The sequence below is a fragment of the Zonotrichia leucophrys genome, chromosome Z, assembly GCF_028769735.1.
Source record: "Zonotrichia leucophrys gambelii isolate GWCS_2022_RI chromosome Z, RI_Zleu_2.0, whole genome shotgun sequence".
Taxonomy (NCBI): domain Eukaryota; kingdom Metazoa; phylum Chordata; class Aves; order Passeriformes; family Passerellidae; genus Zonotrichia; species Zonotrichia leucophrys.
Genome location: NC_088200.1, coordinates 840,856 through 854,348, shown reverse-complemented (window position 1 = coordinate 854,348; position 13,493 = coordinate 840,856). Strand labels below are relative to the sequence as shown.

General features: G+C 48.2%; 1 protein-coding gene across 4 annotated transcripts in view; it reads right to left on the bottom strand.

The window, feature by feature from the left end:
* Positions 1 to 13,493, bottom strand: part of MYO5B (myosin VB) — a 151,187-nt gene that overhangs the window by 93,722 nt on the left and 43,972 nt on the right. For all 4 annotated transcript variants that reach the window (XM_064735479.1, XM_064735481.1, XM_064735480.1 and 1 more), the window contains exons 5-7: positions 5,796 to 5,952; positions 3,761 to 3,904; positions 2,337 to 2,418 (exon numbers count right to left, since the gene is read on the bottom strand). In XM_064735479.1, the coding sequence (XP_064591549.1) occupies positions 2,337 to 2,418; positions 3,761 to 3,904; positions 5,796 to 5,952 (383 nt within the window). The remainder of the gene's footprint in view (positions 1 to 2,336; positions 2,419 to 3,760; positions 3,905 to 5,795; positions 5,953 to 13,493) is intronic.

The following is a 13,493-nucleotide window of genomic DNA, read 5'->3' as shown; positions in this document are numbered from 1 at the left end:
GACTCCAATCTCTGTATTTCAAGATCTCTGTAATTATTTTAACCACACAAACCCTTTTCACTGCAAACAAATAAAACACATTTCTGCCTTGCACCACTGCCCAGGCATCATTAAGCCAGACACCACACTTCAAAAGGCACTCGCATTGCACATCACCATTTAAAGTCAAATATTTACTTTCTAGTTTAAAATTAAGCCCTTTAGGATCACTCTGACTGAAACCAACACTGGTTTTCTCTGCTAGGCTCATGTATGTTTAGAGACTCTTTTTGTTTTCCAGCATCTTGCAACATAAAAGGAAGTAATAACAATTCTCTGTATGTGTAAGACCCAAAGGAGAAGCAATAGCTCCTAGGTTTTCAGATGGAAAAATATATATCCTCCTCCATGAGTAATAAATAAAAAGTGGATTTTCACATCAAGACACCTCTTGTTTTGTATAAGCCTTGGGAAGACAAGATTGACAGGTAAGTACAGCTCACACAAGGAAATAAATCTGAGTTCTGACTAGTCATCTTCAAGCAGGCCAGTAAATCCAAGGCAAAGCTGGAAATTAAAAACATCACTCAAAAGAAAGAAAAAGAAGTGAATTGTGCACCTCTGCACCCACAGCCCCCTGCCCAGCACCAGCAATCCCACAGGCAAGGGCTGAGCCTGTGCCACACCAACAGGAGCAGCTCACAGGCCCACATCCCCATCCCCACAGAGCCCATGAGCAGCCCCACATCTGACAGCCCCAAAACACTCTGGGGAGGCTTCTTCCAGCTACTGCAAAGTGAGAGGGCAGGAAACACCAAGAGCACATCCTTTCACCTTTGGAAAGAGCTGCTTCTTCTCCAACATCCACTGGACACCTGGGCATGCTGTGACACAGCAAATGCAAAGAGCCACAGAGAGCAGCTGGAGACTGACAGGCACTGGCACCAAATTTTGATTAGAAATGACCCAAGAAGGCTTCCTTGCAGCAAATGGCCCTGGCACCCACTCCCCCTGCACCGCCAGCTGTTGCCATTACACATTCATCCCTGAGATGCTGAAGCTGAGGCACAGTCACAACTGCACAAACATGTCCTGGGTGATGCACCACGACAGCAAAGGCTCTCAGCCTGCACTCCTGCCAGTCACACAAACACAGATGATGCTTTTAGAGAGCTGTGATGAGTAAGGCTGGTATTTCCCCTGATCCACATGTTCCCAAGAAGAGAGCAGTGGTTTCACAGCTGGAGCTCTCACACGTCAACTCATCTCCCAGAAGGAGCTGAAAAAGTTTGTGTGTAAATTTTAAGATGCCAGCAAACATCACTGTTACCCAGGGTATGTTTTTTTAAAATGAAGCACATAAATACGGCATAAAGTCTTGAAAAGGGTCCATGTGATGTGCTCTGTGCAGGCAGTGTGCCTACAGTGACCCAAAAGGTCATTAAGGCAAGCTCAGGATTACCTAGAAACTGAAATCCCCTCTCTTCATCTGCCATTCCACTGTAGTGTGGATGGCAGCTTCTGCAAGACCCTGTGGTGGGATCAGAACCTGCCTTGCTCCCTGTTCAAAATAGGTAAAAAGCCTGGTTTAAACCTTGGTTTTCTCCCTAAGCAACAGCAAATATTCAAGATTAAAAAATAATTAAAATTTATCCCTGCGCCACCTGCTGCGATTGCAAACCCTCTGAATCAAGTGTGCTACTGAGGCTTTGCTGCAAATCCTGGGGGGAAAAACCCAACCCACTCCAGGAGTTGGCCATTGAAAAGAAAGAAACATAACTAATGCAAAGGACACAACCAGACAAAGAAACATAACTAATTCAAAGGACACTGCCAGGACACTGGCCAGATCAGTCCACACTCACATCTGATTTAAAGCACACACCTTATGCAAGGTTGGTACAATATTAACAAATGATCTCCCTGCACCAGCTGGCATACACCACAGCAGTGTAGTTTCACTGCAGCTGAAGCTACTGCAGTTTCACTGCTGATTTTTACAAAATCATGGAATCACAAAATGGTTTGGGTTGGAAGGGACCTTAAAGGCACGCCTTCCACTGTCCCAGGCTGCTCCAAGCCCATCCAACCCAGCCCCAGACACTCCCAGGGATCCAGGAGCAGCCACAGCTTCTGGGGGAACCCACCCTCACCCCAAGGTGCCACGTCCCTGGTGATGATGGCGTGAGCAAAACTGTGCTCCAGCCAGCAGCAGAGCCCTGCAGTCTCATCCCCCTGCCCTCCTCTCAGGGCACACAGCCTCCCCAGGGACCTGCACTTCTGACCCCACCACCTTCCCCTGCTGCCCTCAGGCCCAGGCAGCAGCCAGCAGGGCACAGGGATGTGCCAGCACTTACTGAGTCCAAGGTCTTTGAATTCTGGGAGGCTTGAGGAGGCACAGAGCTGGTAGAAGATGTGGTAGTTGCGCTCGTCCTCTGCCTGTGGGGAAACACTGAGTTACCAGAGGCACTGAGGGGTCACAGCAGTGCTCCCACCTCACACTGAGCCCAGGGAGACCCAGGTCCCATCCCCTGCCTCCCACCACCAAGACCTGTCAGTGACACCAACACAAAGACATTTTCCTTGCCACCTGGTTGAAAGGAGGTGCCAAACCTGACCAACACACACTGCCCATCAGGCAAAGAAAGTAAATAACTCTGTATTACCTTCTACATCTTATCCCTCTCTGGATGAATGAAGCAGCAAGCACTGAGTTGCAAACCCACAGTAATATAAAAGAAGGTGGCTTACTCTTCACAGCTTCTCAAAGTTGTCAGGTTTTTAAGATTTTTGTAGTTGGAGCACTTTTTTTTTGCGTAAGGACAAAATTTTTGCAGTAGCTTCTGATCTGCCTTCCAAGCAGAAGCTAAGAAAGCCTCTCCTGAGCCTGCACAAGAAACTAAAGGGATGTGCTGTGGCAGACATCAGCCTTCTCAGCCCATTTCCTGCCCTTCTGCATCATCAAAACTGAACACTGCTGCCTGCATTTGTTCTCCCTGGCTCCTTATCTAACAAGTCTCCCAGGCACATCTAAGGCTGGAATCATAAAGAACTCCAAGACAGAGTCCAAAAGACACATCTGGAAGCTGTGTCCACCAAGGAAGCGACAGGAGAAGGGAAAACAGCCTCAGGTTGTGCCAGGGGAGGTTTAGGTTGGCTATCAGGACCCATTCCTTTATGGAAAGGGCTGTGACACAACTGCAAAGGCAGTGGTGGAGTCCCCACCCCTGGAGGGGTTTAAAAGCCATGTGGAAGTGACACTTAGGAATGTGATCACAAGAGGATGGAAAAGGACTTTGTACAAAAGCATGGGGGGACAGAACAAGGAGTGAGGGCTTCTCATGGACAGAGAGTAGGTTTAGGTCGGATATTGGAAAGGATTTCCTGGCTGGGAGGGTGGGCAGGCCCCGGCCCAGGGTGCCCAGAGCAGCTGTGGCTGCCCCTGGATCCCTGGCAGTGCCCAAGGCCAGGCTGGATGGGGCTGGGAGCAGCCTGGGACAGTGGAAGGTGTCCCTGCCCATAGCAGGGGATTGGAATGAGGCAATCTTTAAAATCCCTTCCCATCCAAACCATTCCATGATGATGGTTCTGTGATGGGTATGACAGTGCTGGGGGGACAGTTGGATTCAGCTGTCTCAGAGGTGACTTCAACCTAAATGATTCTGTTGTTATTTTTGTAAAGAGATTTTTTTTTTCTTATCCACAGAAAAGACCCAGACTATTGAATTCCTGGAATACAGCACCCAAAAGAAGAAAAGGACAAAGCCCCACAATTCCTCACCTGAAATACAACCCGAGATTTTTCCAGCAGATATGTCCTCATGTTGGCACCAATGATGTGGTATCTTTTATCAAAGCCAATCTGAATGTATTTCCCAAAGCGGCTGCTGTTGTCATTCCTTGTTGTTTTAGCATTTCCAAAGGCCTGCATAAAACAAACAAAATTAAACATTAAATTTTAATTGATTTTTAATTTTTTTTTTAACATTTTGATTTGCAATCAGTGTTATATAAACAGCCACAGGAGGATTTGAGGGAAACCCCTTCCCAGATGCAGAAGACAGAGGAGCAATGGGACTTTGGGGAAGACTCTTCACTGAAAAGGGTTTTCATGGAAGAAAAATGCTTACAAACAGCAACAAATATTTGTACATTAATTAAACCATTCACATCCCAAAAGCCTCAACATTTGTGCTCCACCTTATAGAATGCAATGCCCCCACCTTTGTTCAGAGCCAACACCAGCAGCTTCCCTGGATAGGTCTCCTTCCCCCACAAGCCCATTTACCTCAGGGTTTTTCTGCGAACCAAGCAGTTTTCTTTTATGTTTTTTTCTGAATAGGCAATGTTCTCATCAATTTCCAATAAAGACAGGCAGGTTGCCTGGCCTCAGCACTTAGAAATTACAGCCAGAACTGAACACAGGCAGGAAAATTAGAGCAATAAAATTCTGGGGTCATATAGAAGAATAGTGTGCACCATGAATTTTTTTCTTGGATGGTTTTAAGTGCCCCCCTGGTGGTGCAGCTACATTTCACAGAGGCAAGGGAGATGGGTGAGGAAAGGAGTAAACTTTAGGCAGGTTTACCACGCGTAAACCTGCAGGAAACCAGCCAGATTTCCCCATCAGCCACACACCTGCTGGCTTTTCTCACTGCTCACCTGCAGCACCACTGGCCTGCACACTGCAGCTCACCCTCACAGGTGTCAGACCACAGGTGCTGCTGCCTGTCAGGCTGTGTCTCACATCCTCTCTGTGAGTGTCAGACAATCTGGCACAAGTGATGGGAAGCCGCCCTAAAGGCTGAGCCAAGCCTAAGGTTAGGCACAGGACAGCACCACACCGCACTAAAGCAGCACTGCTGGCTCCTGCCATGAAAGTCACACGAGTCTGGAGAGCTTCATGGACTTTGGAAAAGCCCAAATCAACTGAGGGTAATTCATGCCTCCAAAATCTGTTTGGAAAATGGGATTTAGGCACTCAGACATTTATTTTCAGCATCTGGCTTCAATGAAAGGAAACAAGGCTGCTTTTCCCCTTTCTTTTGTATTTATCAGAAGAATTCTTTTCCTTCAGAGCAGGGATTTCCCTAAAATGAGACTCGTTACTCCCCTATCACAGATCAACTGGGTTGGAAAAGCCCTCCCAGCCCATCAAGCCCAACTTGTGCCCAATCTCCACCTTGTCACCAGCCCAGAGCACTCAGTGCCACATCCAGGCTTTGCTTGGACACCTCCAGGGATGGGCACTCCAACACCTCCCTGGACAACCCCTTCCAATGCCTGACCACCCTTTCCATGAAGAAATTCCTGTAATGTCCAGCCTAAACCTCCAGTGGCACAGCTTAAGACTGTGTCCTTTTGTCTCGTTGCTGTTGCCTAGGGGAAGAGGCCGGTACATGATTGATAGCAACAGCAAACTAACAAAAAAAATTTAATTTAAACATCTCAGATTAATCCCTCCCTCTATATTCCGTGTCTGTACAACAAAAGAAGGAGATTAGGGCACACCATGGAGTATCAAAGGAGGAAAATGATAAAACAGTGCCAGCTGCATTCTTGAGCTCTCCACTCTGGAGTCCCATCAATGCCCAGCTCCTGGACATGTGGTGGGGATACTCAGGCTCAGCTTTAAGACCATCAAATGCAGGTGCAATTGGGGTGGCCTAAATGGAGGCTGTTGGTGCCTCTCTGCCTTTCAGCCCAGCTCCAGCTGATTTACAGCTGTTATGCTGTAAACCTCCAGGTTTGTCACTATCCTTGTGACTTAGGGCGAGACAGAGTGATCAGGACAAAGGAAAGGGAGCAGCTTTTACCTCCATGATGGGGCTGGAGGCCAGGACTTTGGCTTCGATGTTGGTCTCGCTGGCGGAGCCCCCGACGGTGGCGAAGAAGCGCATGGCGTATTTGGCAGAGACCGTCTTGCCCGCCCCCGACTCCCCGCTGACAATGATGGACTGGTTCTTCTCATCCCTGGGGGGAGCCAGAGCAGCAGAGTCAATGAAAGATAAGCTCCTCTGAGTTAATCCATTTTCCTGTTTGCTGTTTGCACCCTCATCCTGCGTCGCTGGTCCCTTGCCCTGTGGCCACCCATGTTACAGGCACTGGGTTTCTCCTGGACTAGGAAAGGAACAGTGAGTAATACACAGCTGTGACACTTCCCAGAGAACACATGGAGGACACTGGACATCTCCAGGACACCCCCAGACACTGGACATCTCCAGGACATCCCCAAAGGCTTGCAGAGGCAGTGGGAACTGAGGCCCTGCATGAAGCACTGCTGCCTCCCTCATCCTGGGTCTCTGGGGAGCCCGTTTCTCACACAACACCCAACCTCTGCTGCTGGGCATCTGTCTGGAGAACTATTAACAGGCATTGGCTGAGTTTCAGCTCATAGTACTGAATATTTAATTTTCCCTCCCAGCTCCTTCACTCAAGCATTTGAGACTTTGCTCATTAAAACACAGTCAACTCATGAAAATTGCTTTTAAAACACAGTTACTCAGAAAGATTCTTCTACATTCAAAACACATTAAAAACACTGAAGTTGTAAAATCAAGCATCCTAAAATCAGGACATAGAAGTCACTTGATTCCCTGTGCAATTACATGAGTATCAGTATCTTCACACAACTCCCAAGATTTGGTTGAAACTTTGACAACCACATTACAAAGCAAGTCTGACATCAGACTCCCACCTGTGACTCATCCCTAAACCCTGTGGCACTGTGAGGTCGCTGGAGTGCAGAGCTACTTCACCAGATACCTCCAGGGCACGGGACTTTGCACAGAGAAGCTGGGGCTGCACTATCTCATGCAGCTCTTGAGCTTTGCACAGAGCACAAACTCTTCCAAATGCCTTTTTCCACTAGCAAAATTAATCATTCACACAAAAGCTGTTGCAGAAGTCACCATGAAATAGCCAGTCCTTCCCAGCGTGGTACCCACCAGTTACCTCCCAATAATTAATCTGTTTAACATGCTTGAACTGCAAGGCAAAGAAAGGGTCAAGGCAGTAAGAGGGGCTCATTTTCAGACCTACATCTCTCCAGGAAAAGGTTTGCTGGCTGCAGGGCCAAGCTCCTCTGCTGCAGTGGGATTCACACCCGAGGGCATCATCAGCACACAGCAAACCCAGCAACTCTGCAATTTTGCTGCAGACTTTGGGTAGGGCAGAGTTTTCACTGCAGGATTTGCTATAAGCTCCCAAAATACCCGAGCTCTTGGGTAAGCTGTAAGGACATAATTGAGTGTGTTTTTAAGTAAGATCAACTTGAGCTTCCCAGACTCTGCCCTGGCTTCCATGAATCACAGCTGAAAGCAGGCACAGAAAATCCCATGCACAAGTGCAACAATAAATTTATACCTTGCAGTTCTCTTGACATCAGGAAACACCATCAAAACACATTTCAGTTTAAGATACTCAGTTCAAGTTTATACCAGATGAGGACAGAGGTTAAATGATTGCCATACCCCACTTTTGTAGTTCCAAAGTACAAAAGACGCACAACACCATTACTTCACTGTCAGGCACAAACATCTTAATTCCTTCAAGGCTCAGGATAATTGGTTTGAGAAAAAAACCTCAGCCAAGTCACATGTAGCATTTTGGTTCAGCCATGACTTTGAGGCACTTTCAGCGGCAGCGGACTGACAAGACAATTTCCAGCTCTCTCCATTTTTCAGACACCAATTCTCAAAGTGCATCTTAATCCATCCCCTAGCCAGCTAGTACCAACCAAGGGGAAGGCAAGAGGGGCCTCCAAGCACCCCAGCAGCCAGGCAGCAGTGCAGAAACATGGCCTGTGAGTGGGGCACACCCTCCTGAGAGCCAGAGCCAGCATCCCAGAGTGCTGATCCCGGTGACTCACCCGGGTGGGGACAGCCTGCTCCTGCTAAGTCACGGCGCCGTGCCCTCAGCAGGCCTTGGCAGAGCCACCACTGAGGCCTTGGCAGAGCCACCGAGGCTCTGCCACAGCCAGCTGGCAGCATCCAGGCACGGGGCTGCCAACGTGCCAGTCTCACACCTTTGGACTCACACAGGTGTGCAGCAGACCTCTCCTGGCAGCACGGGGCAGCCAGCAGAGGAAAAGCAGTGCCAGCTCCACAGAGGGGAAGGGAAACTCAGCACCAGCCCCAGAAGGGGACTGCGTGAACCCACAGCAGCAGCTCCTGGGACAGCTGATGGCTGTCCTGACTGAGCTCTGATTGATGCTCCTCCATGCTTTGATCGCCTTCAGGGAGGTGGGCTGCCATCTCTCCCTCCAGGGAACAAGTGGAAGGAGGAGAGGAAACGGCCTCACACTGTGCCAGGGAAGGCTTAGATTGGATATCTGGAGGAATTTCTTCCTGGAGGGGCTGCCAAGCACCAGCACAGGCTGCTGCTGGGAAGTGATGGAGTGCCCCTGCCTGGAAGCATTCAAACAAAGTGTGGATGTGGCACTTGGGGACTTGGTTAAGGTGAACATGCTGGTGGTGCTGGCTGACAGCTGGACCTGATCTCAGAGGCCTTTTCCAGCCTCAGTGGATCCATGGTTTCGGACTCATGGACTGAGTTCCATCCGTGCAATCCCACACTGGCCATCACTGCAGGACCCAACAGACAAAATTCCTGTCAGCTGCCAAGAAAGGGGCACAGAGAGGCTCTGGCATGGGCTGCAAGGGTGGATGAACAGGCTGTCCTTGGTCAGAGGAGAGGGAGAAGCAGAAGGGAGAGGTGGCAACCAAAATCCCTGCAGAAGGAGCTCTGCAAGTGCAAAGCTGTCTTGGCTTAGAGATACACTTGCCTCAAAGTTACTTCAGAATTATTGGTCCCCACCCTGTTCTGCATGACAGGTATGGCCCAAGTGGCACATCTCAGATAACATTTCCCTGCCACTTTTCTCTTGAAGCCATAAGACAAAAGTGCCACCAATCTGGGAGTGAGTCTTCAGCTAAATGAGGCCAACATCTCAAAAGATGCATTACCTGGCATCCAGACAGCACTGCTGCAAGGTAGTATTTGGTAACTCATTTTTTTCTCTTTAAGGTGCACAATTATGAATTATTGTCACCAATTTTGACATCTTTCATAACTTCTCTATTACCAGCTATTGGGGTGGGCCAGGCTGGGAAGGCAGAGACCAACCCACCTGAGAGCCCAGCTAAGGAACAACCCAGACCCACAGTTCCCCTGGGCTTCAGATCTCATCACAACAATGCCTTTAAGTGACATTCTTAGTGCTTTATGCCTCTCTCTGGCTTGCCTCCTTTAAAACAGACATTTGCCAAAAGACACTGAGCCTAGTGACAAAACTATGGCCAAGACAATTTACTGCTGCTGCAGCCACTCTGCCAGGTCCCATTTTTCCAGAGTTTCCCAAGAATTTGCCCTGATGGCTAATGTGCTGCAATATGAAATGGGCCAGGTGAGCTCTCCATGGCACCAAAAAACTTTTGGATTATATCAATAACACAAAATGAAAAGAAAGTTGCTCTCAGCAGGCCACTCGACCTCCTGCATTTGCAGTAATGTGTCTCTTCTGGGGTTTTGGTGGATAGTGCATGTTCAGACATTTATTTTCCAACTTCAGGAATAAAAGCTTTCAGGAATAAAGGCTGCAGAGCCTTTCCAGTGTACAAGTTAACCAACTGCTGGTGCCAGCAGGGGAAGATGGATGAACCCCACAGAGCAGCTGGCAGCATACAGGATGCTCGGGCAGCAGAAATGGTTAAAGCCAGGCAGGAGGTGTTTGTGTTCAGTGTGGAATAAAAGACACTGAAATGTTTGGCCACCATGCAGGCACAGTGTGCAACACGGCTGCTTAAAATACATTCAATTTTGCAGTAGAAAATTACTATTGAAAGGAACCTGGATAAAATGAAGTATCTATGGGTGAATACTGCTTCTGCTGCAGCATGGCAGTGCTGCCCCATCTCCTCCTGGGGCTGGGAGGGCTCCTGTGCACCTCAGGGCTGCCACCACAGCTTTTTATGTGTGCACAAAGTACCTCAAGGGCTCCCCTCCCCGTGGCTCACAGCTCACATGATGCTCAGGCTGGAAAACCACGCCACGATCTGGGCTACAGCCCCCAGACATCAGCAAGGCAAACAAAACCACAAAGGAGCAGAAGTTCACCAGAACAATATCCAGAACAGTTTCTTCAATGCAAGAGGCACCAGCAGCTGCAGAAGTGCTTTGGAGGTGGGTAACACATCTTTCTGCAGGTGTTTGCCAGCTTAAGAGCAATGCCCCTCAAGACTATGCACAGTAAGAGATGGGTGATGTCCCCAGCCAGCAAAACTAAGAGAGGCTCACTGGTGCTTTTACAACACATGAGAAACAGCATGGAATCATAGAAAAGCTAGGCTTGGGAAGGACCTTTAAAGGCCCTCTAGAAAAGGCCATGAACGGGGACACCTTCCATGACCCCAGGTTGCTCCAAACCCCATCCAACTCATCCTTGGACATTTCCAAAGACAAGGCAGCCACAGCTGCTCTGGGCAACCTGTAGAAATGCCTTCTTTATATCTGCTCTAGAAGTCTAATAGATAACATTGTTGAAAGGCAATATCTGAAGGCGCTGCCCAAGGCAAACAAAAGTCAGTTGGCTATGAAGAGAAAGGGCACCTCAGATTCCTTTGCTGATTAGCACTGGCTGCTAATTGCCAGCCTTTACATCCAGGGAACATATTTCCCTGCCTGCTTAAGCAGTCAGTCCTTCACCTGCAGCAACACAGAGAACACTTCTGCCCTCAGAGGAGTCCCAAAACAGTCTGGGAAAGGTGTGGAGGAAGATTCACACCCCAAGGTGCCCACCTGGACACAGAGCATCAGAGCAGTCAGAGGTGTGGCACTGCTCCATGTGCAGTCCACACCACTTTAATTTATCCAGAGCAGAACATCCCTGGAAAATCCTCACTTCAGAAAAGAGGATGGTCCAGCCACTGCAATAAAGAAGGGTTTGAATCCAAGGATGGCTCTCACCACTGCTCTGCCAGAGACAGAGGAGACAAGGGACACCTCGGTGCAGATATTTACACCCTCAGCCTTCAGCAACACTGCTCTGAAACAGTATTTGAAGACAAATACACCCAAAGTGTTCTTTGGACACATATATCACCAGCCGTAATTTTTCCAAAGTCATCTTTCTTTAAAGCAATAATCCAAACCCATGAGGTGGGACCTGGAACATCTAGGATTTGTTTTCATGGTCATCCCCTCAGAAAATCACCACTGGCGCAAGCAGCTTAACTGCACAACTTTATCCTGGTCTCTGCAGCGGGAGCAAAACCAGTTGCACTAAAAACACAGCTCTTCCAAGAGGGAAAAAAATCTGGAATAAATGAAGGCAGAGCCAGACCCTGCGAATAATTGTCAGGGGTCACTCCAGCTTTAATCCCAGATCTGACACTAATTCTCTGTGTCGTGGAACGAGTCAATAAGTCTCTCCACCATGGAAATCATATTTAACCTACTTCTTTCAGGTTGCTTGGAGGATTAGTGCTCATAAAGCAATCTGAAGATTAAAAATCCTTTAAGTACTGCGGTTTGAATTGAGCCTGACCACAATGAGAACACCCACAAAAGCCCTGATGCATTTCTCCATTGTCAGTGCCACACAGGCTAAGAATGGGCATAGCTACTGCGCTGTGCTGCTGGAAATATTAAAAAAAAAAAAAAAAGAAAAAATAAAAAAGTATTAAAACAAATAAAATAAATAAAATAAAAATAAATAACATTTTAAAAATAAACCATTTAATTACCACTGGGTTTCACCCCTCAAGTGGTAATGACAGCGATGCAAAACTGAGACATCAACACATCTAGTACAACTATGCTTTCAAATGAACAAACAGAAGTTGCATTCTGGAGGTGAAAATTAGAGGGTTGCAGCATTGTAACCAAGAAAAAAGCCTACTCTGAAGTGGTCTCGGAAGCCAAGAGTTGTTCCCATTTCTGTGGGATAACTAGAATTTAGAGCAGCATCACTGATGAGAGTGGCAGTGGCTTCTTTTACTTGTTGGATCTAATTTGGCTTTTCAGAATCCCCATCATAGTTACTCAGGCAAACAGAAAACCACAACTTAGGGGCAGTTACACTTTTGCCTCAGAGAAACTCAACAAGATATTTTTCATCCAGGTGAACAAGAATGTTCAAGGACTTGTTTTCTGTTTACATTTTCAAATATCAGCTGCAAATGCACATTTTATGGTGCAGCTGCTGAAGCCAGCAGTGCTACAAGGACAGATTTTCAAGAGCTGCATGTTCATTTGGGTAATTTTTTACTCTGTGCCTTCCATAAATGGCATGGATTACCCTATACAACCTTTTTTTGGTTCTTCTTTTTTTTTTACACAGAAAACTATATTTAACATAGATAATTTTATTTTTCTAGGGATAACTTTTGATACAGTAGTATGTACCCGTGGGTGAAAATAACACTATTTTCACCAACAATCTACAGCCATATCAGCACTTCAAAATACATTCTGGTGCCAAAGGACAAGTTGGATTCCAAAGAGTTGGACTTGAGTTGAACTTGATCATCCTGATGGGTCCCTTCCTGCTCAGCATGTTCTATGATTCTGAGATGCACTGGGGGTGATGCTGTCCCTGGCTACCCTGCGCAGCTTTGGAGCCCATCTGCTCACACCCTACTGGGTTTCAGCAAGGAGCCGGACAGAAAATGTGGCCTTCAATGTCTCAGTTGCTCAAGAAAAGCCTAAAAGCAGCAGTTTGGCCCAGAATGGGCAAGGATGAGGATGCACATGGAGACCAGGCAAGGTGCAGCATAGACCTCCTCCTGCGCAGCGCGCTCCACCAGCTCGGCAGGGCAGGACTGCTCCCTCTCCTTAACGCTCATCCATGCCACATTCCCAACACCAGGACCAAACCCCATGGAGCAGACCACGGCATCACTGCAAAGGTCAGAGTGCTTCCAGGAGATGTTCCAGTGCTCCAGGCATTTTCCCCACGGGAGCACTGGGATTCCCACAGGCCCTGGCCTGTTCAGGCCCCTTCTCCCCCAACACTCCACACGGCCGGCTGGACAGGCCCCTCCAACAGCACAGAAAATTCTCACAGCTCTGAGTTTCTGTGAAATGCTGAGCTGTGTCCAGTCTGGGTGACCTTCTGGCAGGACTGATGCCTCACACACCCTGTTGGGGAGGAACACAAGCTCCGTTCCAGCGCTCCAGGCATTTTCCCCACAGGAGCGTTGGGACTCCCACAGGCCCCATCCTTTTCATGCTGCTTCTCCTCCACACAGCCGGCTGGAAACACCCCTCCAACAGCACAGAAAACCCTCACAGTTCTGAATTTTTCTGAAATGCTTAGTTGTGTCCTGTCTGGGTGACCTTCTGGCAGGACTGGTGTCTCCCACACCCCATCAGGGAGGAACACAAGCTGTGTTCCAGCGCTCCAGGTGTTTTCCCCATGGGAGCACTGGTACTCCCACAGGCCCTGCCCTGTTCATGCCGCTTCTCCCCAAACACTCCACACAGCCGCCTGGAAATGCCCCTCCAACAGCACA